Raw genomic sequence first — 26,471 nt, forward strand, 5'->3', positions numbered from 1 at the left:
TCTGATTTAGGAGGGGAGTCAGACTTGGACAACACTTCACTGAAAGAAGTTTTCACCAGGCCCTTCAAAATGACCTTATTTTGACACTTGACCAAGGCCCAGTTACTAAAGGCCTCACAGATGTCGCAGTCTTGTTTGAGATGTGGAGCTCCTAGGCAATACACACATGAATGATGTCCACTGGAAGTGAGCGTCTTTCTTCCACAGTCTTTGCATTGTTTAAATTCTGAACTCCTTTTTTGTTTTCCCGGAATTTTGACAAACAGTCTAAAGAAACAACTTAAGCACACACTTGCACACCAAGAATAGGAGGAGGTCCATCAATGATGGTATTGAAGAAAATACCCAAGGGTATTAGAGAAGAAAGGAAGTACCAACGATGGTACTAAGAATTACTGCAAAGGGTAAGAAGGTGGGAGAGAGGTTACCGACAATGGTAACGAAGATTACCAGAGGTACGGGGTAGAGAATTCAAACACACACACAGCAAAAATGATAGAATACAATGATAAAAGTGTATATGTATGTATGTGTATAAACACACACACATATATATATATATATATATATATATATATATATATACACACACACACACACACACACACGTATATTTATAGATAGCAAAATGTGCAAAGAATTAGCAGAATAAGGAAATTTTAAGGACTTAGCTGAGAGCTTCGGCTGATGCTTCTTTCTGACAGAGCAGCAAATGACATCTGAGGTAATGGAGAGAGGGGCATTGTGGGTAGAGTCTTAGCTTAATAGTTTTTGGCTGGTGTGAGCTGTGTAACTCCTGAGCTGGTTCTGAAGATCGGAACCAAGTCCCATTATTCAAGAATGAACGAAGATTAACATCATCAGATCTCATGTTTATTAATGAGAAGTTATGTACCTACCATAACGTTCCATGTTAGTTTTCGTCTTCTCGCCTTCTTTCTTGCTGGATGGGTTCGGAGCAGATCCTCGGCTCCGACTCAGCCAATACTAAAGCTCGAGAGCTAATTCCACCGGCTCGAGGCTCCCCTATATCCCACAATGCTAGGCGGTAACTACTGAGATCTCGTTTGATAGCTAAAACCAAGCAGTTCTAGTCTCCATAGTATGGAGAAAAGAGAAAAAGAACCCACCTCTATATAAACCTGTATGTAAGCTACCACAAACATAAAGGGAGAATAGAGGTGGTAGAACATGTGGGAAAGAAGCCCCAATGGAAGATCCCAAAAATTCCTATCGGTCTGTCCAGGCTGGGGGGAAGGAGGGTGGGACGCAAGAAAGAAGGCGAGAAGAAGACAACTAACATGGAACGTTATGGTAGATACATAACTTCTCAATGTTAAGCTGTCAATCTCGCCTTCATTCTTGCTGGATGGGACCGCGTCCCTAGCACCTTACCCCGGGTGGCTTATCGGAACAGACTCTTGAGAACAGTGGAACCAAAGTTGGCACGGTTTCTGGAGGCCATATCCAATTTGTAATGCGAGATAAAGGTATGAGGTGAAGCCCATGTGGCTGCTGCACAAAAGGAATCTATTGGTAGCCTGTCCTGAAAAGCTACAGATGTAGCTAATGCCCTGGTTGAATGAGCTCTAGGTCTTGAAGGCAGTTTTTGATGTCTGATTTCATAGATGAAGGTAATTATAGAGGTAAGCCATCTTGAAAGGGACACTTTAGAAACTGGAAGGCCCATTTTCCCTTCCGCATAAGACAGGAAGAGATGGTCAGATTTCCTGAACTGTTTAGTCCTGTCTAAATAATATTGAAGTTGGCGATGAACATCTAGAAAATGTAACTTTTGTTCCGACCTGTTGGAATAATCAGGGAAGAAGACAGGGAGATCGATAGTCTGGTTTAGATTTGCCTCAAAGGAAACCTTAGGCACGAAGGACGGATTAGTCCGGAGGGACACCCTGTCTTTATGGAAAACTAAGTAAGGAGGACGACTGCAAAGAGCATGAAGTTCAGATACACTTCTAGCTGATGTTATGGCTACTAGAAAAAGTGTTTTCCATGAGAGCAACTTAAGAGGGCATGAAGCCGCAGGTTCAAAGGGGGGGGGGGAGAATCAAGGACGCTAGGACCAAATTCAAGTCCCACTGAGGTGGGGGATCTTTGATTGGGGGTTTGAGCAAAAAGACGCCTCTTAGAAAGGCTTTGCAAAGTTTATGGGGCATGATACTGGAGCCCGAGACACCTACATGAAAGTTAGATATAGCAGCTAGTTGAACTCTAATGGTAGATGAGGAAGAGCCTAAATGAAAGAGCTCTGCCAGGAAGTCTAGGATAGACTGGATAGGTGCGGTGAAGGGGTCTATATTTTTTGATGCTGCCCAGAAGGAAAAACGTTTCCACTTACTATTGTAAATCCTTCTGGTAGAAGACTTGTGAGAGGCTATCAGGATGTTACGGACCGAATGAGAAATTAAAGGAAGCCTGGCTAGAGTAGGAATCAGAGAAACCACGCTGTGAGGTTGAGAGATTGGAGGGAGTGGTGCAGCTGGCCCGACTGGTGGGTCAAAAGATCTGGCACTGGGTCCAGATGCCAAGGCTGCTCCAAGAGGTAATGATGCAGGAACGGAAACCATATCTGTCGAGGCCAGTAAGGGACAATGAGGATCATAGTGACTCTCAAGGCGATAGCTTTCTGAATTAATTGAGAGATCAGTGGAAAAGGGGGGAAAGCATACAGAAGTCCCCGGGGCCAATCGTGGACTAGAGCGTCTCTGGTGGGTTGGCCTGGTAGAGGGAAGAGGGTGAAGAAATCGTGACACTTGCTGTTTTGGGGAGTAGCAAAAAGATTACAGCAAGGTCGGCCCCATCCTTGAAAGATTTCTTCCAGCACTGATTTTTTTTAGATACCACTCGTGAGGCATGAGAATAGCCCTGCTCAACTTGTCCGCAATCACGCTGGACTTCCCGGGAATGTGCGTTGCTATCAGAAACTGCTGAGAAGAGATCGCCCACTGCCAAAGTTTGAGTGCCTCTCGACATAAGGGATAGGACTTGGTTCCACCCTGTTTGTTGATGTACCACACTACAGACATGTTGTCCGTCTGAATTGCAATAGTCCCTGTGGGAAGAGAGTCCTGAAGGGCTTGCAACGCTAAAAGCACTGCTCTCATCTCTAAGACATTTATGTGCAAGTGTCCTGCCCTGATAATGCCCCCCCCACCCGATCAGGGAGGCATCCGTTGTCACCGTGGCGATTGGGGGGGGAGGGATGAAGGGTCTGCCCTGAAGAACTTGAGGTGATGTCATCCACCAAGACAGGTGATTCTTGCATGATTGGGTTAGCAGAATGATGTGAGACATTGGGAGCTGTTGGAAGGACCATTGAGAAAACAGCATCCACTGGAGGATCCGCATGTGAAAACGAGCTAAGGGAAGAAGTGTAATGGTAGCCGCCATGAGTCCTAATACCTTCAAGACTACCCTGGCTTTGATCTTGTTGCATTGAAGCAGAAGGTAAATGTGTTTGCGGATATCTGATACTCTTTGCTCTGTCAGTCTGGCAGAAAGATGAACTGTGTCTAAGGTATTCTATAAAGGTAATAGACTGACAAGGCGACAAGGCAGATTTTTCGAAATTTACTGAAATGCCTAGAGCTTGGCAAGTTTGAATGGTGAAGTCTCTGGATAGAAGAAGTTGACGCCTGGCGGTGGCGGTAAGGAGCCAGTCGTCTAAATATGGAAACACCTGGAATCCTTGACGTCTCAGGTGAGCCGCAACCACTGCCATACATTTGGTGAACACTCGGGGGGGCTGTAGTGAGACCAAAGGGCAGGGCTCTGAACTGGTAGTGACTGGCTCCCAGCCTGAAGCGGAGAAACCTCCTGGAGCATCTGTGAATTCTGATATGGTAGTACGCATCCTGAAGGTCTATTGAGCACATCCAACTGTCCTGACCCAAGAAGGGTAGAATGGGCGTAGCGTGACCATCCGGAATTTTGTTTTCTTCACATACTTGTTTAGCTTGCTGAGATCCAGTATTGGTCTCCAGTCCCCTGTCTTTTTTGGTACCAAAAAGAATTTGGAGTAGATTCCGGATCCTTGCTGGTCTGCTGGGACTGGCTGGATAGTTCTTTTTGAAAGCAGCTTTGATATTTCTAACGCTGCATGTTCTCTTAGACTGGGTGGAACGTCTGGAAGGGATCCTTTGGGTTGGGATGGGATGTGAATAAAGGGGATTTTGTAACCCTCGGATATAATCGACTGTACCCATTTGTCTTGAGTGAGGGAAAGCCAGGCTTCTGGGTACAGTGATATCTTCCCGACTGCCTCCGAAGGTGGACAGCCGGGCAGCTCCTCAGGGATGCTGAAAGGGTTCATCAGAGAAAGTCTCTGCTACCCTGGTTTTGGACCACCTCTGCCCCTAGGGCGTCTATTGTTGTTCCCCTCTGCCTCTAGAGGGGAATCGACTTTGTCGTCAGATGAGACTCCTGTGGTTTGCAGAACCATTCCCCTGACCTTTGGGATAAGGTCTGGAAGGGGTAGAAAAACGGACTCCCATGGCAGAGAGAGTCTTACCTTCCTGCTCGCACCTAGTCAATGTATCCTTCACCTGATGTCCAAACAACGTTATGCCATCAAAGGGGGAGTTGGTGAAGGACGCCTTGAAAGGGTCCGCAAAATTGCAAAGCCGCATCCAGGCCCTACTCGCCCCATCGGCCGCATATGAGATAAGCCGCATGGAGGAGTTGACAATCGAATTCAGGGTTGCCAACTGGGTGTTCATTTTGTCTTTGAAACCCTCAGCCGCTGGATCCTGCATAGCATCACCCATATCCTTGAGTAAATCCCTCTGGAGATGGGTGAAGTGACACAAGTAGTTCAGCGACCGCATGGCAAAGGTCGCTGAGGAAAACATCTGCTTACCGTACCTGTCCATGGTCCTAGACTCCTTATTAGGAGGATGGACAGGTACCGAAGGATCGGCTAATTCCTTCTTAGTGGCTGCGGCCACCACCATGGCAACAACAGAGACACCTTTAGATAAGAACTGTTTCTCATTCGGGGCTGTAATAAATTTTGACTGCCTCCTTGGGGTAGGTTCCACCAAATCAGGGGCCGTCCAAGCCTTCCTTGCCACCACTTCCATGAGGGGGTCAAAGGGAGGAGACACCCAGGAGGTGGAAGGGCGAGAGCAACGCCTCAAGGTAGACCAACTCGTCCTCTGAAGGGTTAAGGGTGGGCCAGTTCCCCCTCTGTTTAAGGATTTCAAGGATGTCAGCAAAAGAGACATCCTCAGAGGGGGACCGAGGGGAACCTTCAGATTCCTCCAAGTCGGTGTCCGAGGTGATAGACTCAGGGGAGTCAATGTGCTTCCTCTTGCACTGTCTCTTCCGAGGGGGTTCCCCTGCCGGATCAGGAGAAGCCTCGGAAGAAGAGGATATTCCCAATGGGGAAACCTGAGGGGCTGGCTCTCTACGGTCTGGTACGAGGGGGTGGGTAGAAACCACCACAGACACTGAAGAGGGAGGAGCTGACGGAGCCGGCCGTGGGATAGACACGGGGTCTAGCACGCTCCGCATGACCTCAGAGGCGCCCCGATCAGCCAGGGCTGAAGGTCCCCGCTCCGAGGAGACAAGGACCCCCCCCGGCACCGACAGGGACGGCTCCGAGGCCGATGTCGGAGCCGAACTCACCAGCGCCGATGCTCCAAGAGGGAGAGGGGGGTCGGACAAGGGTCCGATGCCACTCGCCCCCTCGGTGCCGATGAGGGAAGCCCGGCACCGAGATCCCTCCAAAGAGGAAATTGGAGCAGACGACGGAGCCAAAAGGGAGGGTATCGGCTCCGACACACCGACAGCCACGGCTCTGACGAGCCCCGGCTCTGAACTCAAAGGAGTTGGAGGAGGAACAGAAGCAGGGATGGGAATAGTCGCTGACTGTTGAGTAGGGCTATGCAGCATTTGGGCCAGTGCCTCGGACTTGAGAAGTCTACTCACCACCCTTTGTAAGTCATGGTCGGACAGCCTGGAGGACCGGGAGGAATGGGACCTATGGCTCCGCTCCAACAGAAGAGGGGATCCCGGGGCCGAGTGGATGGAGCCGATGGAAGGGGACCTCGACCTCTTCTTAGAAGGTGGCTCCGATAAAACTATCGGAGCCGACTGAGTCTTAGCACCCTCGGCTCCGTCCAGAGCCGAGGTAACGGTTTGAGTCTTCGAAACATCGACTCCAGCCGGAGCCGATGTCGAAGCAGTCTTAATGCCCCCAGCGGACGGCTCTGAAGCTGGAGCCGACGGCCTGGAAGTCTTTGAAGGCTTCCCCGACGCAGACTGGGTCGGGGAGCCTTCAGGCTTTAATAAGCCTCGAAGAATAAGTTTATTTTTGCGTTCCTGCAGGACTCTCGGGCTGAATGCATGGCAAGCAGCACAGGACTCTTGCAGGTGCAAAGGTCCCAGACAATATACACAAGAAGTGTGACCGTCTGTCAGAGACATTTTCTGACAGCACGAGTCACACTTCTTGAAGCCTGAGACCTTGGAGTCTTTCGACATCCCAGTGACTGTATACCAAAAAGACACAGACACACCCTTTAACCAAAAAAGAAAAACCCAATTACACTGAATGACAAAGGGAAAAAGGGAAGTGGGCCAAAGGCCTAGAACTTAAAAAGGGGATAAAAAGGGAATAAAAAAAGAGGGAAGACCCGATTTAAACTAAAAGAATACCCTGTATTATAAACTTGACTAAATAAAAAGGATAGGGGTAGATATTTTAATTTTATAACTAGAAAAACTCACTAACCTGCCAGAGCCGGTAGAAGAAAGCACCTCGCAGCTAAGCGGCAAACGAGATCTGAGTAGTTACCGCCTAGCATTGTGGGATATAGGGGAGCCTCGAGCCGGTGGAATTAGCTCTCGAGCTTTAGTATTGGCCGAGTCGGAGCCGAGGATCGGCTCCGAACCCATCCAGGAAGAATGAAGACGAGATTGACAACTTAACATTTTTCCTTTTCCCAAAAACAAAATAAGTACCTCAGATGTATATCTTTTGGGGAATGTCATGAATCCAAGTGCACTTGCTGTAGACTTTCTCAGGAGACATCATCAATCCTCCAATGAATTACAAAAAAATGGACTTGGTCCAAAGCAAGTAAAGGTATCTAATTTTACTAACCTGACTAAATGAAGCTTTTATTAAATTATAATACTGCAATCCTAAATGAAGGAAAATGTTTTGTTTGGTTGGTTAAAACAGAACTGAGGAAAATGCGAAACCTGCACTTTTTTCTAGCCAAGTCGCCCTTTAGATGTCATGGCTTGAGAATGTAATAATGTATATGGAGGTTGTCTGATGGGTGTAATGACCTAACCAAAGATGGACATCTTCTCAAGCATATGTTTCAGTACATCTACATGAAACCTGCAACAATTAGCATTATGCTGTACATTACAAAAAATGTTAAGATTTTCTTGGTGAGAGAGAGATGCTTACAGCTGCAACTGCAGTAATAAGTACAACAAAAAGCTCAGGTGCAAAACAGATAACTGGAGATGGGCAGGAATTAATGGCCTACTGCTAAGTTTTCCTCCTCTGCAATGACTGTTTATAGTTGTGTACTGCTGTAGTTCCCCTAGAAGCAGCTTGGGTACCAGGAACATTAATGGAGCAAGTGATGACAGACCAATGCAGATGGAAAGCAAACAACATCACTGACAATGTGTGATACACATAAGGTGCTAGACTGGAGAATCACAAAATGAAAACTATTCTAACCTCTAGTATGACAGCATTCAGTAATGGTCACCAAGCTTTAATCCTCCATAGCTAAATGAATGGATGAACTAGACAACTAAAGGGGATGGAGGCAAAACATCCAAACTCAGCAGGAAAGTGGGTCACATTTAGTTTTACAAGACCAGAACCTGTTTCCAAGAACAATTTGATCTGGCTGGAGTCTGTAGGCAACAAAACTATAAGAACCACTGTTGTACTAGCAAATGATTTTACATTTAAAGAATACCAGCTTCACATAAAAACACAATACCCTCAAATAATACCAGGAAGAAGAGAAAAATACATTACTGGGGTATATCTGCTCTGAATATCCAACCTGATATGTCTGCCTAGAAATTTTATTTGATGACATATTACATGAATAGATGTTTCAAAGCTGAATCAATCCTTGAACAATAATCACCCTTGCTAATACCTACCGTCATACAGCATGTCATGATGAATTTACAGGCATCCATCCTTTATTCAAGATTTGCCTCAAAGGAAGCAAAAGTATCACTGTTTTGCATGCAACAAAAAATTATTTCAGAGATGGGGAAGCACTGAGTAATGAAAAAGTGCAGTTGTGTAAAATCTTACCATAACAGTAGCTGTCCTTTTCTTCACTGTTGCAGTATTCTTGACTAAAGGGATTCCCCTGCCAAGGGTAGCCCAACATCTGGCCAGTATACCAAAGCCTTAGGATTTTATAGACATCATACATCATGCGTACGCTCCCCACTCAAGGTGTAGGGTATAAAAGTGATGCATGGGCATATAGACCTCAGAATTGTATAGCCCCAGGATGAACAACAGTCCTACGAAGCAGGTGGAACATCTGCATCTGGAAGGAGAAAAAAAGGAAAAGAGTGGAGCACAACGGGGAGGAGGGATGCAGGGAATCCTGCAGCAGTGAACAGAAGGACATCTACTGATATAGTAAGATTTTACACAACTGCACTGTCTTTCCAGATCACTGTTGCAATATTCCTGACTAAAGGGAGAGTACAAAAGCACAAGAGGAAACCTAGGAGGAGGAGGAAGACCCAGAACAGCCCTCAAGAAACCCATGCAGGATAGCTCTGGCAAAGCCGGCTCTTGCTCTGGAAACCACATCCAATTTGTAATGCTAAGTAAAGGTATGGACAGAGGTCCAAGTAGCAGCCTAAAGGATGGAAGTGGTATTCAGGCCTTTGAAAAAAATCACTAGAGGAAGTCATGGCCCTGTAGAATGAGTCTTTACAGAGGCAGAAAGGTTCTTCCCATGAAACCAGTAACAGAAAAATGGCCTTAGAGCTCCATGAAGAAATTGCTTGCTTAGAAACAGCCAAACCTGGAGATCTGGGATGAAAGGAAATAAAAAGCTGTTCAGACTTGCAAATTGCCTTAGTCTTATCTAAACATCTGAGCTGTCTATGCAAATCTAAGGTATGAAGGATCTTCTCACTAGAAGTCTGCAGAGAAGGAAGGAAAAGAGTGCAAATTAATAGACTAAGAGACAATTCATTAACCACCTTGGGCATAAAAGAAGGATTAGTATGAACAGACACCCTGTCCCTATGAAAAACTAAAAAAGGAGGAACAGCCATTAGAGCCTGTAGTTCAGACATTCTCTTAGCTGAAGTTATAGCCAAAAGAACAGTCTTCCATGTACAATGTTGTACAGAAGCTGAAGCTGCAGGCTCAGAAGGAGCCAGAGTCACATTTTCAAGAGCAAAGTTAAGGTTCCAGGAAGGTGGAATAGGCTTCCTCAGAGGCCTGATATGAAGGACGCCTTTAAGAAACAGCTTGACCTCAAACAGATGCCAGAGGAGGAGTTAATGGCATTTGGTTAAAACCCTTGGGGAAGTAGAAAGGACAAAGGGGAAGGCAGAAAACTGAAGATGCAAAGAAGTAACAGAAATGCAAAAATCATCCTGAAAAGGGGATGAATTGGGATGTGAAGGTTAAGCATCCTTGAGATCCAGAGAGACCAGGAAAACCTTGGGAAAAACAGGAAACAGGGTCTGAAGCGATAACATCCTAAAGGAAGGGATTTTCAGAAAGGTGTTGAGCTGAGAGAGATCTCCAGGTGCCTTCCCTCCCAGGAGCCAGACACATTCTGGAATAAAACCCCTTCCCTTCCTGGGAAAGGGGCACAGCTTGAATGATGCCTTGTGCCAAAAGGCCCTGAAGTAGTTCTGGGAAGAAAGAAAGCTACTCTTGTGGAGGTTGGGGGATGCTCAGAAAAGGAGGAAAGGATTTTCATACCATGAAGTATCCCTAATGGATGACTGACAGGAGTCAAAGAGTCGAGTGATCCATAACCAACTGGAAAGGGACAGGGAAAGAAAGAGACAAGGGAATCTGGTTCAGTAAACAGGGAAGTAGACAGTCAGCTAGAACCAGGCTTGTCTAGAAAAGGAGGTTTCTGAGACGTGGGAATTTGAGTAGACTTAAGAGGAACTTGCCTAAAACCCTTCTTACCTTTGGAATAAGGGCGAAGCTGCCTGTGAACAAAAGCAGATTTTGATGGATAATTCATCTGGAACTTAAGAACAGGACAAACAAATATATGCTTTAATTACTGCAAGGCCTTACCTATATCCTGCAGAGACTTAAAAAGCTCAGCAGCCTCAGAACCAAACAGGTTTGTATTAACAAGAGCAGCATTCAACAGTTTAGCCTCATCAGGCAAAGGCTGGAGATGAAGCCAAAAGTAATGTCTCAAAACAGAACCAAAAGCAGCAGTTCTACAGGAAGCATCAGCTGCAATATAACTACATTCAATAGAATGGAGGACTAATTGAGAAGTAGAGCTCAGTAAAGGGAGGGTCTAGAGCTTCCCTTCATAATCAGGAAGGTCTGAGATAACCTGGGAAGCCTGAGAAAGGAGTGCTAAAACATACCTGGCCATGTAGGTCTGGTAAGTAATAGCCCAAAAGGCCAAAGTGGCAGCGGCATATGCCTTCTTTCCCAGTTGTTCCATAGCTCTACTGTCCTTATTAGAAGGAAGTAGTTCAGTAGAAGGCAAAAGCTTACAGGGTTTGTCAGAAGAGTAAGACTCTACAGAAGGGTCAGCAGAAGGACATTTCCAGAGAAACGTACATTCATCAGGCATCTTGTAAAATCTGTCAGGTTTCTTTGGGGCTGGGTGTTGAGAATCTGGGGCCACAGAAGCTGCTGAAAAGGTATGTAAAAGGGAAGCCAAGAGTGGAGGGACAGCAGAGGGCTTACTCCATCTGGAGGAGCTCATAACACTTCTGTTTAATGTCAGAAACCCGAGAACAGTCCCATTTAAAAAATTCCATCATACCAGAAATAGCATCCCCAAAAGAGAGTTCTTCAAAGGGAGACTCTGAGCTAATAGAGTCTTCCTTCTCAGAGCCATAACCCATGGGAGAAGGGATCTGAGAGGCATATGCCAAAGATTCTTCCCCAGAATCCAGTTCCTCTTTAAAGGAGTCCTGCTCTCTGAACCTCCAGAGTGGGATACAGGACCAAGGGGGAGCAGGTACAGAAAGTCCTTATGGAGGCTTCAATGCCATCAGTGCATTGAATAACCCCTGGGTAAAATCCTGCCATTCACACTGGGGATCTTTAGGAGTAGGGCAAACATGCTTTTTTTTTTCTTTTGAGGGATGTTTACCCTAAACAACTGAGCAGATTCACACCCTTGCCTACACTCAACTAACGTAGTAGGAATCTCCTCCCAAACAAGTATCTGTGGAATCCCCCTTGACCCCTCTGAAATAACCAGCTGAGGTTGCCCCTCAACATCTAGAGTGGACGTCTGCAGAGTCTCTGAGCATATGTGAAAAGTCTGATCCATTCTGACTTCCGATACGTTTGTGGCACAAGAATCTGAGGTAACAACTGGGAAATCCTCTGGGCTTTCACCAGCCTTGTGACAGACATCCTGGGGAGGCAAGACAGCAGCTGAATCAGACCTAACTCTTTTGACCTTTTTCTTGGCAGACAGCTGACCTTCGGGACAGGAAGATTCCGCCATACCACCCTGCGCTAACAATTTAATATGTTGGTTCCCTAGGTAAATGGACAAGGAGGAGACATGATTATGTAGGGTCTTGGGGACAAATGCCTGTCAGAACACTTCATATGGTCGAGAGAAGCACCCAAACAGAAGAGGAACTGTGCGTGATGATCCTTATGGGGAATCTGCCCGCCACATTTTCCCTTTCTGGATGACATGTAAACTCCCAAAACTAAAAAAGGAAGAAAAGATAAGAAGAAACCCCAATGAGACACTTGTCTGAAACACGGCTTGGTAACCAGCATGGAAGGAGCATTCAGACCGACTATCAGTGATGGCATTCAGACTGGCAGCAAAGAATTTCTGAGGTATGTACGTCCGTGTGTCATCTTTATGCCCTACACCTTGAGTGGGGAGCATATGCATGATGTACGACATCTATAAAATCCGAAGGCTTTTGTATACTGGCCGAACACTGAGTATTCTTGGCAGGGAATCCCTTTAGTCAAGAATACTGCAACAGTGCTATGGAAGGAAACTGATCCCTCCAGAATGTTTTTTTTTTGTAGTCCACAGAATTAATCCAACGGCTCCCTTCCCTGCAACTAATTGACCCATTCATTCCTACAATGAGGGGAGTTGCTCTCTGGCCCATTTATTCCCCAGAAGACGTAAGAGCATGGTGTTAGGCAGAGGGCCAGTCTTCAGGTCCTGCAAACTGTCTTATTCCTAACTCCTTAGCAACCTGCAAACTTCACGATAACTGCCTTCAGGAGCTGTATTTATTGCTTCCAACCATAAGCTTGCAGGGTGGGAACATTAGGCTCTTCATCCTGTAATGATACAATGCAAGGTTTCACTACTGCACAGAGCCAAGCTATCTCCCTCCCTTTCTAAGGATGGGCAAGCCAATTTCGATCACTCACTCTCGTCCTCCCCTTCTCGGGGTCTGTCATGTGTTTGGATAGATACATATCAAAGGGGCACTATATTCTACAATTGGTTTGATTAGGGCAGTCTATAGAATAATAGCTTATTTTGATGTGGATGAGATACCTTTTTGTTAAATGAGCAAGAAGGATTTCTTGACTACTGTTGCTATGGAGTGGTCAAAGGAAAGGAAGTTGGCTACAAGATCTGTGACAACTTATCAGCCTGGAGAGGACTGCCATCTATATTGAAAGCTACTATCAACAGCTGTTCATCAAAGGTGACAATGTCACACTTCTTTGCATTCAATTTAAGCCCGTTTCTAATGCACCACTGACAGTGTATAGTTTAACGGTTAACCCTTGCTCTAGTTAGTAGTACTAGATGTTGAGTAAATAACACTCAACTTGCAGTAATCTGTAAATTTAGTTTGCCATAAGTCTGGAATGGTAGTCTGTAGATCCAAGAAGTAGATATCAAACAGAAGGGGTCCCAATACTGAGCCCCAGTGATCAACATTAGTCACCTTTTGCTCTCTGAGGTGACATCTGCTACTTTAACTATGAAGGTTCTATAAGTGAGATAGTTTGCTATCCATCTAACAACACAGGGTTCCACATTTAGGCATACAAACTGATTTATAATTCCAGCATGGGTAAAAATGTCAAAGGCCTCAGCCTTTTCCATATATGCTGTATGAAATGCATGGTCCCCATCAACAGCTTAAGTGATTTTCTCAAAGTTGTTTACTAAATTTAGTAGATATGACCTCACTTTGACAAAACCTTACTGCTGCGGGTCTAAAGCAATAAGTTATTTTTATATCAGAGCTTATGAAATCAGAGGCATGTTCAATGGCTATGCAAATTAGGTTTGTTAGGCTTATGAGCCTTTTGTTCCTAGGATCTGAGGTGGGGGGGCCTCTTTTAAGGAGGACCATAACAGCAGTTTTTCATACCTCAGGAAGATACCCTGTGGTTATGCTTAAACTGAACAGTTTTAGGAGGGGTTCAGACTGGGTGTGCTTGGCAGTGATAATTAAGCAACCAAGTACATTGCTGGGGCCCAGAGAAGTGTTATATTTAGCTTTATCTAAAGTACAGTTAGATTACATCCCACAATTACCTTGGGTGAAAGGGACCTGGGAAAGTTGTGGAACTTCAGCGACTACTTTTGGCATGAAACTAGCACTAAATTTATCATTGGATATATTAGCAACATTTTTAGGGATGGAGTGAGTAGTACCATTATAAATGAATTCAGATCATTGCAGTGTGTCTTAATCATCTGGGGTAGGTAAAGGTGGCTTTAAGATGATCTTTTCACAATTCATTTATTGGATGAGTATCTAGTACATGTATCATGTTTAGCTTTATTTTGTATATCTGTTTTAAATGTTCTGATTTAAAGAGCATTATAGGACATGTTGTCCAGGAGACCACTGAGGAGCCTTGCCCAAGTTCCCAATTACCCCAGAGCACTGTCTGGTTAAGTGACCTGCTCAGAATCGTACAGCATGTAAATGGAAGCTGAGGGAAATCACAGCCTGGATAGCTCATTAATAGCTCCTAGCCTTAGTACTCTGCACAAACTGCAAGACAATTTTTTAAACATTGTTGAGTATGTAAACCCACTAGACACAAGTGTCCTTTTTCAAAGGCATCTCAGGAGCACTATCTGATTACAAGACTTTCTCAGAGTAGCAGAGTAGGCAAATGGAAGAAATTAAACATTGCACCACTGACTACAGGAAGCAGCTGGTTAACAGCTTAGGGACTTAAACCACTGTGCTAGCTGTTAAAATGTAAGCTTAGGGAATCATACTCTGATCTACAGGAATTCGCTCATTAACAACTTGTAGCCTTAATCCCTTGTGCTGACTTGTCAAACTGCTTTGTTATAAAATTATACTCAGCCCTTCTAAAAAGGCAGTTATTCTAAAAGTCATTTTTCAGCTACTGCAAAATGTATTAAAACAAATTGTTTCTAAACTAAACTATTATGTGGATTTTCACAGAAAAGCTCGTTTATTTTGAACTTACTAGCACTACTATGAGAAAATTTATTCATGCTTGTATTCACCACTGTAATACTATCTTTCACATTTGCTAACTGCAGTAAAAGAAATGTCAAAATTTCATTCTTACCGTGGTAAATACCCCAGAAGCTGTAGACCACGACAGACATGGAATCAAAGGTATTGGCTTGGACCAGTTAGTTACTGCCAGTGAAGCCATCTGTAAATTGCAGAAGAAATATAATTTTTCCCATTTCCACCTACATTGAAGGATCACTAAAAAAGCATGGTCAATGTTCACCATAAATTTTGTAACTTAGGTTTTTATCTGACAGAAGACAAATCACTGTAGCAAACATTTAGAGAAAAATATAAACAATGCAAACCTTCTTTTGGCTTTTCCCGGTTAGGGGTCGCCACAGCGGATCACCTGTCCGCTCATGATTGGCAGTGGAGTTTTTTATGGTGTCGAGTTGCCAGCTTGGCGCCCAACCATCCACAGAAGGCACACACATGCACACAGTCACACCTAGGGCCAATTTAGAGTGTCCAATCCACCTATAGCAAGTCTTTGGGATGTGAGAGGAAACCGGAGCACCCGGAAGAAACCCATGCCACCACAGGGAGGACATGCAGACTCCGTACAGAAGGCACCCCAACTGAAGATCGAACCGGAGAACCTCTTGCTGTGAGGTGGCAACACTAACCGCTGCACCACCGCGGCCACCCCTTACCTGTTAAACAATATATCATTTCTACTACTGCAATTAATCTTTGTGATAAAAACAGAAAAATGCTGTGCAACAAAACATACTCATATAGATCTGTTACAGATAAGAGAAAAAAGCACAACTTCCCTTAAAACTAAATAACACGATAACTTAAGCACAGTGTATGCAACTACTGCATCTTATTGTTCACACCTTTTAGCACGGTGGAATACTACTTTGAATTTTTGATTCTTGGGAAGTGAAAGTAGAAATCTTTTGAAACCTCTTCCCAGATCATCTCTGAAGTGTCTGTGCTGACTGAGTGGGGGTGTAAGGGGGAATGAAAGACCTGGAATGCAAGCTATCTGGTCAACACACCATTCAATCTTCCTCTTAACACATCTCAAAACTGGGATCTGAAAGGACAAAGGGTGCATATTCTGAGTCCAGAATGATCTGATATAGCATTGTATTCTCCTCATGTGTAGTCTGGCCAGGGAAGCATGTGAATCATCAATGCTATGTATCACAGAATCCTAAGAAACTCCCTTGCAGATGCACAGTCTTGAGTGCAGAAACTCAGGAAGAACTGCTGAAACAATTCTACTTTGCCCGGAGGAAGAAAGACTCTTCCCAAGGCACAGTCCAGCAAACATCCCAGGAAAATCATTCTATGAGAAGGGAAGAGAAGACTTCTGAAAGTTTATTTGAGATCCAGATTGAGCAGATGCTTCTTAACAGTTGCTAAAGACTTTTGACAGTTGAAAAAGAGAGTCTGAAAAGATAACACTAGAGAATGCTGACATCTATGCGGTCACCGAGACATAGTTTAGAGTACCGCACCCACAGACTTAAAAGACATGTTTAAAACATCATGGCATGATGTTTCCTACACTTTAACAGCACTCTGGGATTATTTACAGGATTTTAAATATTTTTATATGTAATTCCAGACTCTGACCACCTGGAGGCTGGCATATTGACGTGGTTTGGATAAATCAGGTTGCCATCCAGTATCCCAGAAATCATTGTTTGGCTCAAAAATGTTACATCATGCAGGCCTCAGTTTGCCTAAAGTTCCTGTCATTTCATAGATGTTGCGTGCGTACAAAGTACTGAGTAAAATAGAACAGTGTAAGTAACATTCCCTGCTGCTGGACGACTACTTAAAACAGAAACAGTGCAAATGCCACAGAACACACACAAAGTGCTGTTTACTGCTGCCTTTTTTTCTAATTTAGTTTAAATGGCACTAATTTGTGAGACAATGAATTCCAGTCCATTTACTTCTCCCCTCCCCCATAACACTTAGCTTCCCTAGCTGTCAAAGTCCTGAGGGTAATTTGACCTGGTAATTCCATTGATTGGCGGATCTCAGCAGGGTGCTTGACTCGTGTAATTTAATCTTTGCTCTAGCATTTCCTTTGTTGGAGGGGACATTTTTTTGCTGCACTATAGCCATGGCCTTACTTGACTGCAATCACATCCAGTAAGGTCTTGCACCAAGGAGCTAAAGAATAAAACATTTATACTATTAACCAATTTAGATTTTTATTAATTTAAGTGTTAATGTATCACTTCATGCTTCCACCTTGTTAAAAATTGAGATTTACATGTGCAAAGTGTGTTGGTATGCAGTGTTCGCCTTTAATATGTTTTTACTCCACTGGTTGGTTTGCAAAAAAAAAAAAACTTTTGCAGTGTCCCTGGATTTGACTTTGTACATATAAACCACATTGCCATATTTCCCCCTTCCTTTTTCTTGTGTCCAGAAGCCACTTATAACAAAGTAAATTTTTTATTGATTTTATTTTTTAAATAAAGGACATCAAGGTTAACTTACCTTGAATCAGATAATGGATGCCACTGCAAATATTCACTGTTGAAATATTTGTGCATGGTCAAAATCCCTTACTAAATCTATTTGCTAGCCTCCAGTTCAATTGGTGCTATGGCCTTAATATACTGGTGTGTTTGCTCATGCCTTCCAAATATCTCCACCATTACATACCAGTTTTGCAGTGTAGTAACCACCCGACATGCCCATACACCTTTAGCCATCAATATGCAGCTACTCCTGTTAATGTGAGTATGTGAATTCATTTTCAGACTTGAGGTGTGGAAGCTGCACTGAATAATTCTAGGTGCTTGTTCAGGTTTCACATGGTGCTTGCTTAGAGCTACTGTCATGTTAAGCCACTATGAATATGTTCACTGCCACCTCTGATACCAGGGTAATGTTTTAATCTTTCTATTCCTGCACTGCACACTAGCGGTATCTGGTGCAAATACAACATAGAAGTATGCAAGCGATACACCACCTAAGCATCATTTGCTGTGCAGAATGTACAAGTATCCATACCAAATTTCTGTGTTTCCAAACATCGATGTTACTACACTACTACTGAATAAAATGAACAGCACTCAGGCTGGGGGAAGGACAAGGGAGCCATGACATCACAGAATGGGTGGGTCTTATTATTTTAGTTAGAATCAGATGACGGCTGTGGTGATGTCACTTTGGGGAGGGAACCGATTAAAAAAAAAAGTACCTGCACTGCCTGGCCTCGATGATGTCAGTAATTGGGCGACTCCAGCAAGCTTTATTCAAACGTGAGAGAATCATTTTTGTAAGTGAAACCATCACAGTATGAGAAGGTAGGCTTCTGTTACAGAAGTAAGGGGAATTATAAAAATTGTAAATGCTTTATTGTTGTTGCTTTACAGAGGACAATGTAAATAGGGAGGAAAAGGGCCGTGAAGTTGAGGAATAAATAAGAGAAAAACAGTGCAAGGTTAAGACGTCTTCCACACATTTAGACCAGCTACTATACAGACAGGGACTAAAGGTGGAGGTGTCTAGATCTACATCAAAAATAAATATACCTCAAGGCTGGTCAAACAGGGCAATGCACTTGAGCTACTCCATCTTAAAATTACCACAGGCAAAATCCAATACCACTTCCTTGCAAGCTATAGGTCCCCCTCTATGAACCCAGGAAACCTATACCATGTATTTAAACTTACCGGAAACATTCATCATCCAACAAAATACCATATTCATTGGTGACTTTAATTACCCCATTATTAACTGTGAATCCTATACATCACCAAACATACAGACACAGATATTCCTGGATTTTGTAAACACAAACTCCCTGGACCAGACTGTCATTACACCAACCAGGGGTGCAACCATACTGGATCTATTTCTCTCACTAATGAGAGACTGCTGCACCACACCCCTTAGTGTAATGTCTTTTCTGGTAAGGTCAGATCACAAAATGGACTCATTTGAAGTAAAAAATAAAACCTGAATCTCCAGCTAATCCTGGAATATTCAGGAACTACTCTAAGGCTAACTTCCTGTTACTAAATGACAACCTAGCAGAATTTGAAGCCCCCATAAACCCTGAGAACACTGCTACCTATGCAGCACTCTTCACAGAAACCTTATACAAGCATCTTATTGGCTACATAAAGGCAGCTGTACACACCAGGAAGAAGTACAAAACTAACTCAAAAAACAAGCCACCCTGATGGAATCACAAAATCAATAAGCTATATAACAGAAGGAAGAAAATCATGGCAAAAATTAGAAGATGGAGCACGCAGAAGGATAAAAGCACTCCCAAACTAAATAAACAACTCACAGGACAAAAAAGTCTAGCAAAGCCAAATGTGAGGTAAATTTGGCCACCCCAGGCCTAGGACAACCACAAGGCATTCTTTAGCTATATTCAGGCCATACACAATTGTCTGCGGAAATCATTGCAAATGTAGCCACCTAAACTGAGCCAAAAGATATAGCAAACCCAATGGCTGACAAATTTAGCTTCAACTTTACTCCTCTCTCCCTCTCAACTCTCCTTCAGGAAATACCATCAATATAACTCCCCCTGCTATCACTAAGGAACAAGTCCTTAATGCTCTCTCTCTAAGGCCAAGAGCACTGCATCAACAGGCCCAGACAATATCCCAGGATGCCTGCTAAATAGCATGAAACATGAGCTATCAGGCCCTCTGGAATTGCTATTTAACTGCAACCTCCAAACAGGCTTCATGCTTCATGAATAGAGAACAGCAGCAAAGGTGGGACATCTACAGACCCTGGAAACTACAGACCTATAAGTCTCATTAGTCTTATGTGCAAAGCCATGGAAAGAATTATCATGGAAATGGTCAATAATGACACAGTAAACCTCCAGACACTGGACTCAACCCAATTTGGTTTCATCAAGGGCACGTCATGCCTACTCAACCTGGTAGACTTCTTTGAGAAAGTCACCAAAGCAATGGATGAAGGCAAAATGGTTCATAGTGCCTAACTTGACTTGGCCAGGGCATTTGACACAATAACCCACTCGGCCATTGTTGACAAACTCAAGAAGTTAGGTACAAACCCATATGTCAGCCGGTGGACAGCCACCAGGCTCACAGACAGGACTCAGGAAGTTAACATTGGGGAGACCACCTCTACAAAGAGGCCAGTCACAAGTGAAGTCCCTCAGGGATCAGTCCTTGGAAAACTCCTTTTTGGCATTTACTTCTCTTAAGTCGAGGCCAATGTCAGTGGTCTCTGGCTGACTACATTTGCAGATGATTGCAAATTAGGAGCTGTCACTGAATCTCATACTGACACAAATGTTCTACAGGAAGGGCTGACGCAGACAAACAACTGGTGTCAGAGCCATGGACTAAAACTAAATTCCAAGAAATGCATAATAGTATCCTTCGGGAAGTCATCCAACCCCGGTAACTATCATATTGACAACATACCCCTTACAGCTGACCCAGTAATCAGGGACAAGTGGACACGCAGACAGTAATCTAGCCTTTGACAATCATGCATCTACAGTAGTGAGGAAATTATTCTATACTGCTTAACTTAAACAAAGGTATGGCATCTAGGTCCAAGGAAGTCATTGTTCCACTGTATTCGGCATTCATCAGATCTATCATGGAGTACAATGCCCCCTTTGGTATGTACCTAATCATGTATATCCAACAAATGGAACATCCACAGAGGTTCTTCATTAAAAGAATACAGGGCATAAGTAAAATGTCCTATGCAGACCACCTCAATGCCCTATCCCTGTATTCTGTCTTCTACAGGCTGTTGAGGGCAGATCTATGCCTGGCATATGAAGCATTGTCAGACCCCACTCTAATGGACCTCCTACATATCAGCAAAACAAACAGCACAAAAATTACCCATTCTAAAGACTTAAACCTTGCTTGTGATATAAATAAGACCTACTGGAGAGACAGGTATGTATGCCAGAGACTACCCAGTCTCTGGAACAGGCAGGCTCCATAACCCTATTCAAGCATAACTTGGACAACTGGATGGGGAACAGGAATTTCATCCCTAGCTTGGTACCAGTCTTTAATAGGCACAGAGAACCTGTAAATGGTTCATCTCCAAGGCCCCTGCTTGCAAATGTTTCATCTCCCAAGTCCCTGCTTACATTTATCAGGGGAATCCGAACTTGTCAGAGATTTGGGATGCATGGCTAGGCATAAAAAGGGCCTTGTGGTCATTGGACTAGTAAACACCTATGGACCTATAAAACAATCTGCCCAACATGGAAAAATAAGAAGTCATGTACTCACCATAACATCCCATGTTTGTTGCCCATCTCCTCTTCTTCATTCTTGCTGGTTGGGTTCAGAACAGAGGATTGGTTCTGACTCGGCCTAGTACTAAAGTGCGAGAGCTTCCACTGGCTCAAGGCTATACCCTATCCCATGATGCCTAGGGAAGATTACCCAGATCTTGTTTGCAGATTACTAACATATTAGTAGCTGATATAATAAAGGCGATCATAATAATTCCTAGCCTATATCTCGTGAGGCAAGAAGGAAACCAGAGCACGTTTTTTTTTTAATCAATACAGAATTCCTATCGATCCTCCAGGAGCGAAGGTTGGGGGAAGGAAGGTGGGACGCAAGAATGAAGGCGAGACTATGGACAACAAACATGGAATGTTATGGTGAGTGCATAACTTCTTAATGTTATGTTGTCCCATCTCGCCTTCATTCTTGCTGGTTGAGGCAGCATCACCAGCACCTTCTTTCTTGGGTGGCTCAAGGGAATAAGCTCTTCAGAACAGTGGAACCAAATGAAGCTGTGTTCCGGGAGGCCACGTCTACTTTGTAATGAGAGGTGAAGGTATGAGGATTGATCCAAGTGGCTGCAGCACAGAATGAGTCCAAAGGCAATCTGGGCTGAAAGCGGCCGAAGCAGACATAGCTTTTGTTGAGTGAGCCCTAATCCTTCCTGGCAACTGTTTATGCTAAGAATTATATGCGTAAGTTATGTCAGTAAGCCATTTTGACAAAGTAACTTTAGATATCGGTGCACCTTTTTTGTTATCTGAGAAAGAGACTAATAAAATACAGTTGTGTACACTTACCATAAATGTAGATGTTCGAGTGTATTCACTGTTGCAGTCATCACATTTGGGTTATCTGCTTGCAGTAGCCCTCAGTTGGCCTGATTATCAAAACCTTGGGTCCTGCGTTGGTTGCCGTCTCATCTTCTGTGACATCAGGTAGTCAGGGGTATAAAGCATGCAGCCGACACCATTACATCAGTTTTTCTTGCCCCAGATGTCAGGTGCCCCCCTTAATGGGGAGCAATTAAATATAAATATACAAGGTTATACCTCCAATAAAAAAGCAAATACACCAAAAAGATTTTAAGTATAGTACAGGAAGATAGAGGTATAGCCAAAAGAAGTCAGGGGGCTGGAGAGAGGGTAACCAGGACTACAACAGTGAATACACTCGAACATCTACATTTATGGTTAAGTGTATACAACTGTACTATGTTCTTCGTGTTTCACTGTTGCAGTCATCACATTTGGGTAGATTCCCAAAGCTAAGGATGGGAGGAGGAATTTAGATAGCATTAGGACCAGATATAAGGCCCTGCAAGACTGCAGTGGCAAAGCCAGCTCTGGATTTTGAGAAAATTGGCAAATGGTAATGCTTGGTGAAAGTATGTACAGAACTCCAGGTAGCAGCTTCTATGATGTCTCCGGTAGGGACACCTCTGAGAAAGGCTGTAGAGGTAGATGCAGCTCTGGTTGAATGGGGTCTAATCCCCTGTGGGATAGGTTTTCCATGGTGCTTATAGCAGAAATGAATGCAATGGCCTATCCATTTAGAAATGGTTTGCTTTGAAATAGCCTTCCCCTCTGCCCCTGCAGCAAATACCACCAGCAGCTGTTCAGATTTCCTTTGAGGTTTAGTCCTGTCCAAGTAAACTCTAAGTTGTCTGTGCACATCTAAGGAGTGCAGTATCCATTCCCCTTTGTTCTGTGGATTAGAAAAGAAGGTTGGCAAATGAATGGACTGATTAAGAGCCACACTGGATACCACCTTGGGCATGAAAGAGGGATTGGTCCTGAAGGACACCCTGTCCGCATGAAAGATGATGAAAGGCTCCACTGCCATAAGTGCCAGTAATTCAGATACCCTTCTTGCTGAAGTGATTGCCAAAAGGAAAGCTGTTTTCCAAGAAAGGAATTTTAACTATGCAGTTGCAGCTGGCTCAAAAGGAGGGAGAGTGAGTTTTTCCATTACAAAATTAAGGTCCCAGGCTGGAGTTGGGGCTCTCCTGGGTGGTGGTAAGTTTTTGGCCCCTCTGAGGAACTGCTTGAGCAGTGGGTGAGAAAAGAGGGGTGGTTCTGTGTTGTAATGAGATGAAATGGCTGAGGCTTGAATTTTGATGGAGGAAAAGGAAAGGCCCTTGTGAAGCATCTCAGTTAAGTATTGAAGAATCTCAGGTAAATTGGGTGCTGCTGTGGCCATCCCTTGAGTTTGGTTCCAGGCACAGAATCTTTTCCATTTTTCAGCATAAGATTTTCTAGTGCTAGGCCTCCTTGCCTCCAAAATGACATCCAACACTTGTTTACTGAGGGATAGTAACGGAGAGATTAGGTAATTAGCCAGGCTGCCAGGTTCAGGGTTTGAAGCTGGGGGTGCAGAATCTGGCTCTCCTGCTGAGACAGCAGGGTAGGGGTGTGAGGTAGGTGCCATGGGGCCAGCTGTGACACACTGGGCAAGAGGGGGTACCAGTGTTGGTGTGGCCAGTCTGGTGCAATCAGTATCATCCTTGGTTTGTCCTGTTTGATCTTTAGTAGTACTTCTTTGGAGAGGAGAGGCAGGAGAGGAAAGGCATAAACTGATAGATTTTTCCAGCTGAAGGACACAGCATCCACTTTCCAAGATTGTTTGTGGGGAGTCCTTGTGCAGAATTTGTCCAACTGACAGTTCTGGGGGGAGGCCAACAGGTCTATATCTGGGATCCCCCATTTGTTGATCAATGGTGAAAATTTTTGGTTCCAGTTTCCACTCGTGTGGGTCCATGAGATTTCTGCTTAGTTCATCTGCCAGTGTATTTAGTTTTCCTGGCAGGAATTGAGCCTGTAGATGAACTTGGTAGCTCAAGCTGTGTTCCACAGAGCCATGGCTAATCTGCAGAGAGGGTAAGAATGGGTACCCCCCTGCTTGTTTATGTACCACATAACAGTGGTGTTGTCCGTCTTTACCATTAATTGTCCTGGACAAATGTGGTCCTTTTAAGGCTGTCAAAGCATTCTGTACAGCTAACATTTCTTTTTGATTGATATGCAGGTGCATTTGACTTGGGTTCCATTTGCCCTGAATGCACTTCCCTGCCAGGTGAGCCCGCCCCCCCCCCATGCATAGTCTGATGTGTCTGTTGTTAGGGTTTGGGCGGCAGGGGGTAGAGGGAATAGTAGTCCCTTGTTTTGGTGGCAGGCCTCTGCCCACCAAAGGAATTCTAACCATAGGTAAGGTATGATAGGAATCATTGCTTTTAGATCCTGAGAATGTTGACACCATATACTTTTTAGATACCACTGTAGTTTCCTCACATGCAGTCTTGCATATGGAATTAGTAGAATGCACGAGGCCATGAACCCCAAGGCTTGCAGTATTTGCCTTGCAGATAGCTGGGTTTTTGTGGCCACTAGTTTGAAGTAAGTTGTCAAATATTAGAGTATTACCCTGACTGTAGTTTTAAATACCTGTTGCCTATTATGAACTGCATGCACTGTGTGTATTACCCTATTATTTAAATGTATTTCCTACCCCTTCACTATCTTTTTTCTTGTCCCCTCTGTTCCTAGGTTAGAAACCTTTAACCTACAGTAATATCTTGTGAACATACCTACCTGGTGAAAGGACTCCCTGCAAACCACATCCTTACTACTCCTCTATACCTTAAAGACTTGCCGTCCTGCTTATTGAACCCTGTTTACAAGGAGGCAAGAAAGTATGTGATATCAAATAAAGTGGTAATTTATAAACATTTTGTCATTCTTGTGCCTCCTCCTGCTACTATCCCTAGGAATCTTCCCAAACCTTGATACATTTCTCTCTGCCCACCTGCCTCTGTTGGTAACTCTTTCCGTCCACTTGATACCATTCTAAACCAGGTTTGCACCTAAATCTTACCCCCTTTCCTGGTATCTAAAGAAGCCAACGCTCTATCCCTTGCTGGTGAACTGGCTTCCTGCCCTATCTCCCTGCTACTCTCTCTTGCCTTTGCTCTCTACTACCACTTACCTCCACGTCCACTATCACCTATCCTCCTAGACCTACTCCTTCCCTACTAAAGGTACACAGCAGTTAGCTGCTTACTGTTAGGTTTTTGCTAACTTCTTGCTCACCTGTCTGAACTCGCCTGTTAAGCCCTCACTCCGCTCCCCTACCCTGCCCCCAATTCCCACCCACCCCCAGTGGTCCTACACTTATTTATCTAGTAGACACTCCCCTATCTTCTTCAATCCACTCAAATTGTTAACTCAATAATCCACTTCGAACCTCTAGTGTACCACACACCCACTAATTAACATATCTAGCTCCTCCCCTTCTTACCTAATCTTCCTACCCTTCCCCATCTGTACCCATACTCTACTTCTCATCCCTTTGTTCACTATCCCTATCATTACAATGTGTACAACTTTCTTTCCTTCACAACTTAAATTACTTATCTCCTTAACACTTCTATCTTTTCTTGTCACTACTTACCTCTTTACATCCTACGAATACCCACTTAACTCTTCTCTTCCTTTTCTCTCTAAATATACCTCTACATCTATATCTCCTTTCTCTCTCACCTTCTTAAATCTCACCTATCAGCTTAACTACCCACTAGCTAAATACCACAGACTAGCACACTTCAAATCAAGCAAACTAAAAACTAGGAAAGTATTTAACTGCATTTACAAACTTCCCCTAGCAAAATATTATAAACTCCTCCACTCACTATTGGACGGAGATATTCATCCTAACTCTGGCCCACACCATACCAATACCAATGTCCACAAAAAACAAGACAAACCTCATTCTCTAATATCTTCCATATCTAGCAACTCCCTCACTATTGCCCATCTAAACATACGAAGTATTTGCAATAAAATCACTCAAGTCCATGCCCTCCTAGAAATCCATCAATTTGACATTTTATGTTTAACTGAAACATGGCTCAAGCCAACCATTAAAGACAATGAAATCACTCCACCTGGGTATAGCATCATTAGACTTGATCGCACTGCCAAAAAGGGTGGAGGGGTAGCAATTGTATACAAAACAAAATTCCAGCTTAGTAATCTCAATCTGACTCTTACCGTAGAAAATAATGCCGAAATAATCAGCTCCAAACTTCAAGTCAACACTTCCAAAGCTATAAATATCATTTGTGCTTATCTCCCTCCAGGAAATAACCTTAATACCCTTGAATGTATCCTCAGTTCACTCTCCACCAACCTCCCACAAGAAACATTAGTCTTAGGTGACTAACATTGATTGGTTTACCTGTAACAATACAAATCCTACCTCCCATATAAACCTCTATGGCTTCATACAACTCATCAATAGTCCTACTAGAACTAACAAAACCAACAATAATGAAACCACCTTAGACTGGATACTCACTAATACTCCCCAACAGAACTACCAAGCAGGTACCCTACCAGAAGACCTAAGTGACCATTCATTAACATATATTATTAGACATAAAACCAACCTAATCTTACCTACTACCTACAGAACCTTACGCTCCAAAAAGCAATTTAA

At 43.8% G+C, this 26,471-nt stretch overlaps 1 protein-coding gene across 1 annotated transcript in view; it reads right to left on the bottom strand.

Annotated features, from left to right (window-relative positions):
* The window catches only part of ABHD18 (abhydrolase domain containing 18), a gene marked incomplete in the record, with an annotated part of 695,491 nt that overhangs the window by 257,799 nt on the left and 411,221 nt on the right, over positions 1–26,471 (bottom strand). The window contains 1 exon segment of the mRNA XM_044061749.1: positions 14,777–14,866. Within this exon segment, the coding sequence (XP_043917684.1) occupies positions 14,777–14,866 (90 nt within the window).

Source organism: Protopterus annectens, chromosome 2.part0 (assembly GCF_019279795.1).
Source record: "Protopterus annectens isolate FY-2018-M chromosome 2.part0, PAN1.0, whole genome shotgun sequence".
Lineage (NCBI taxonomy): Eukaryota > Metazoa > Chordata > Ceratodontiformes > Protopteridae > Protopterus > Protopterus annectens.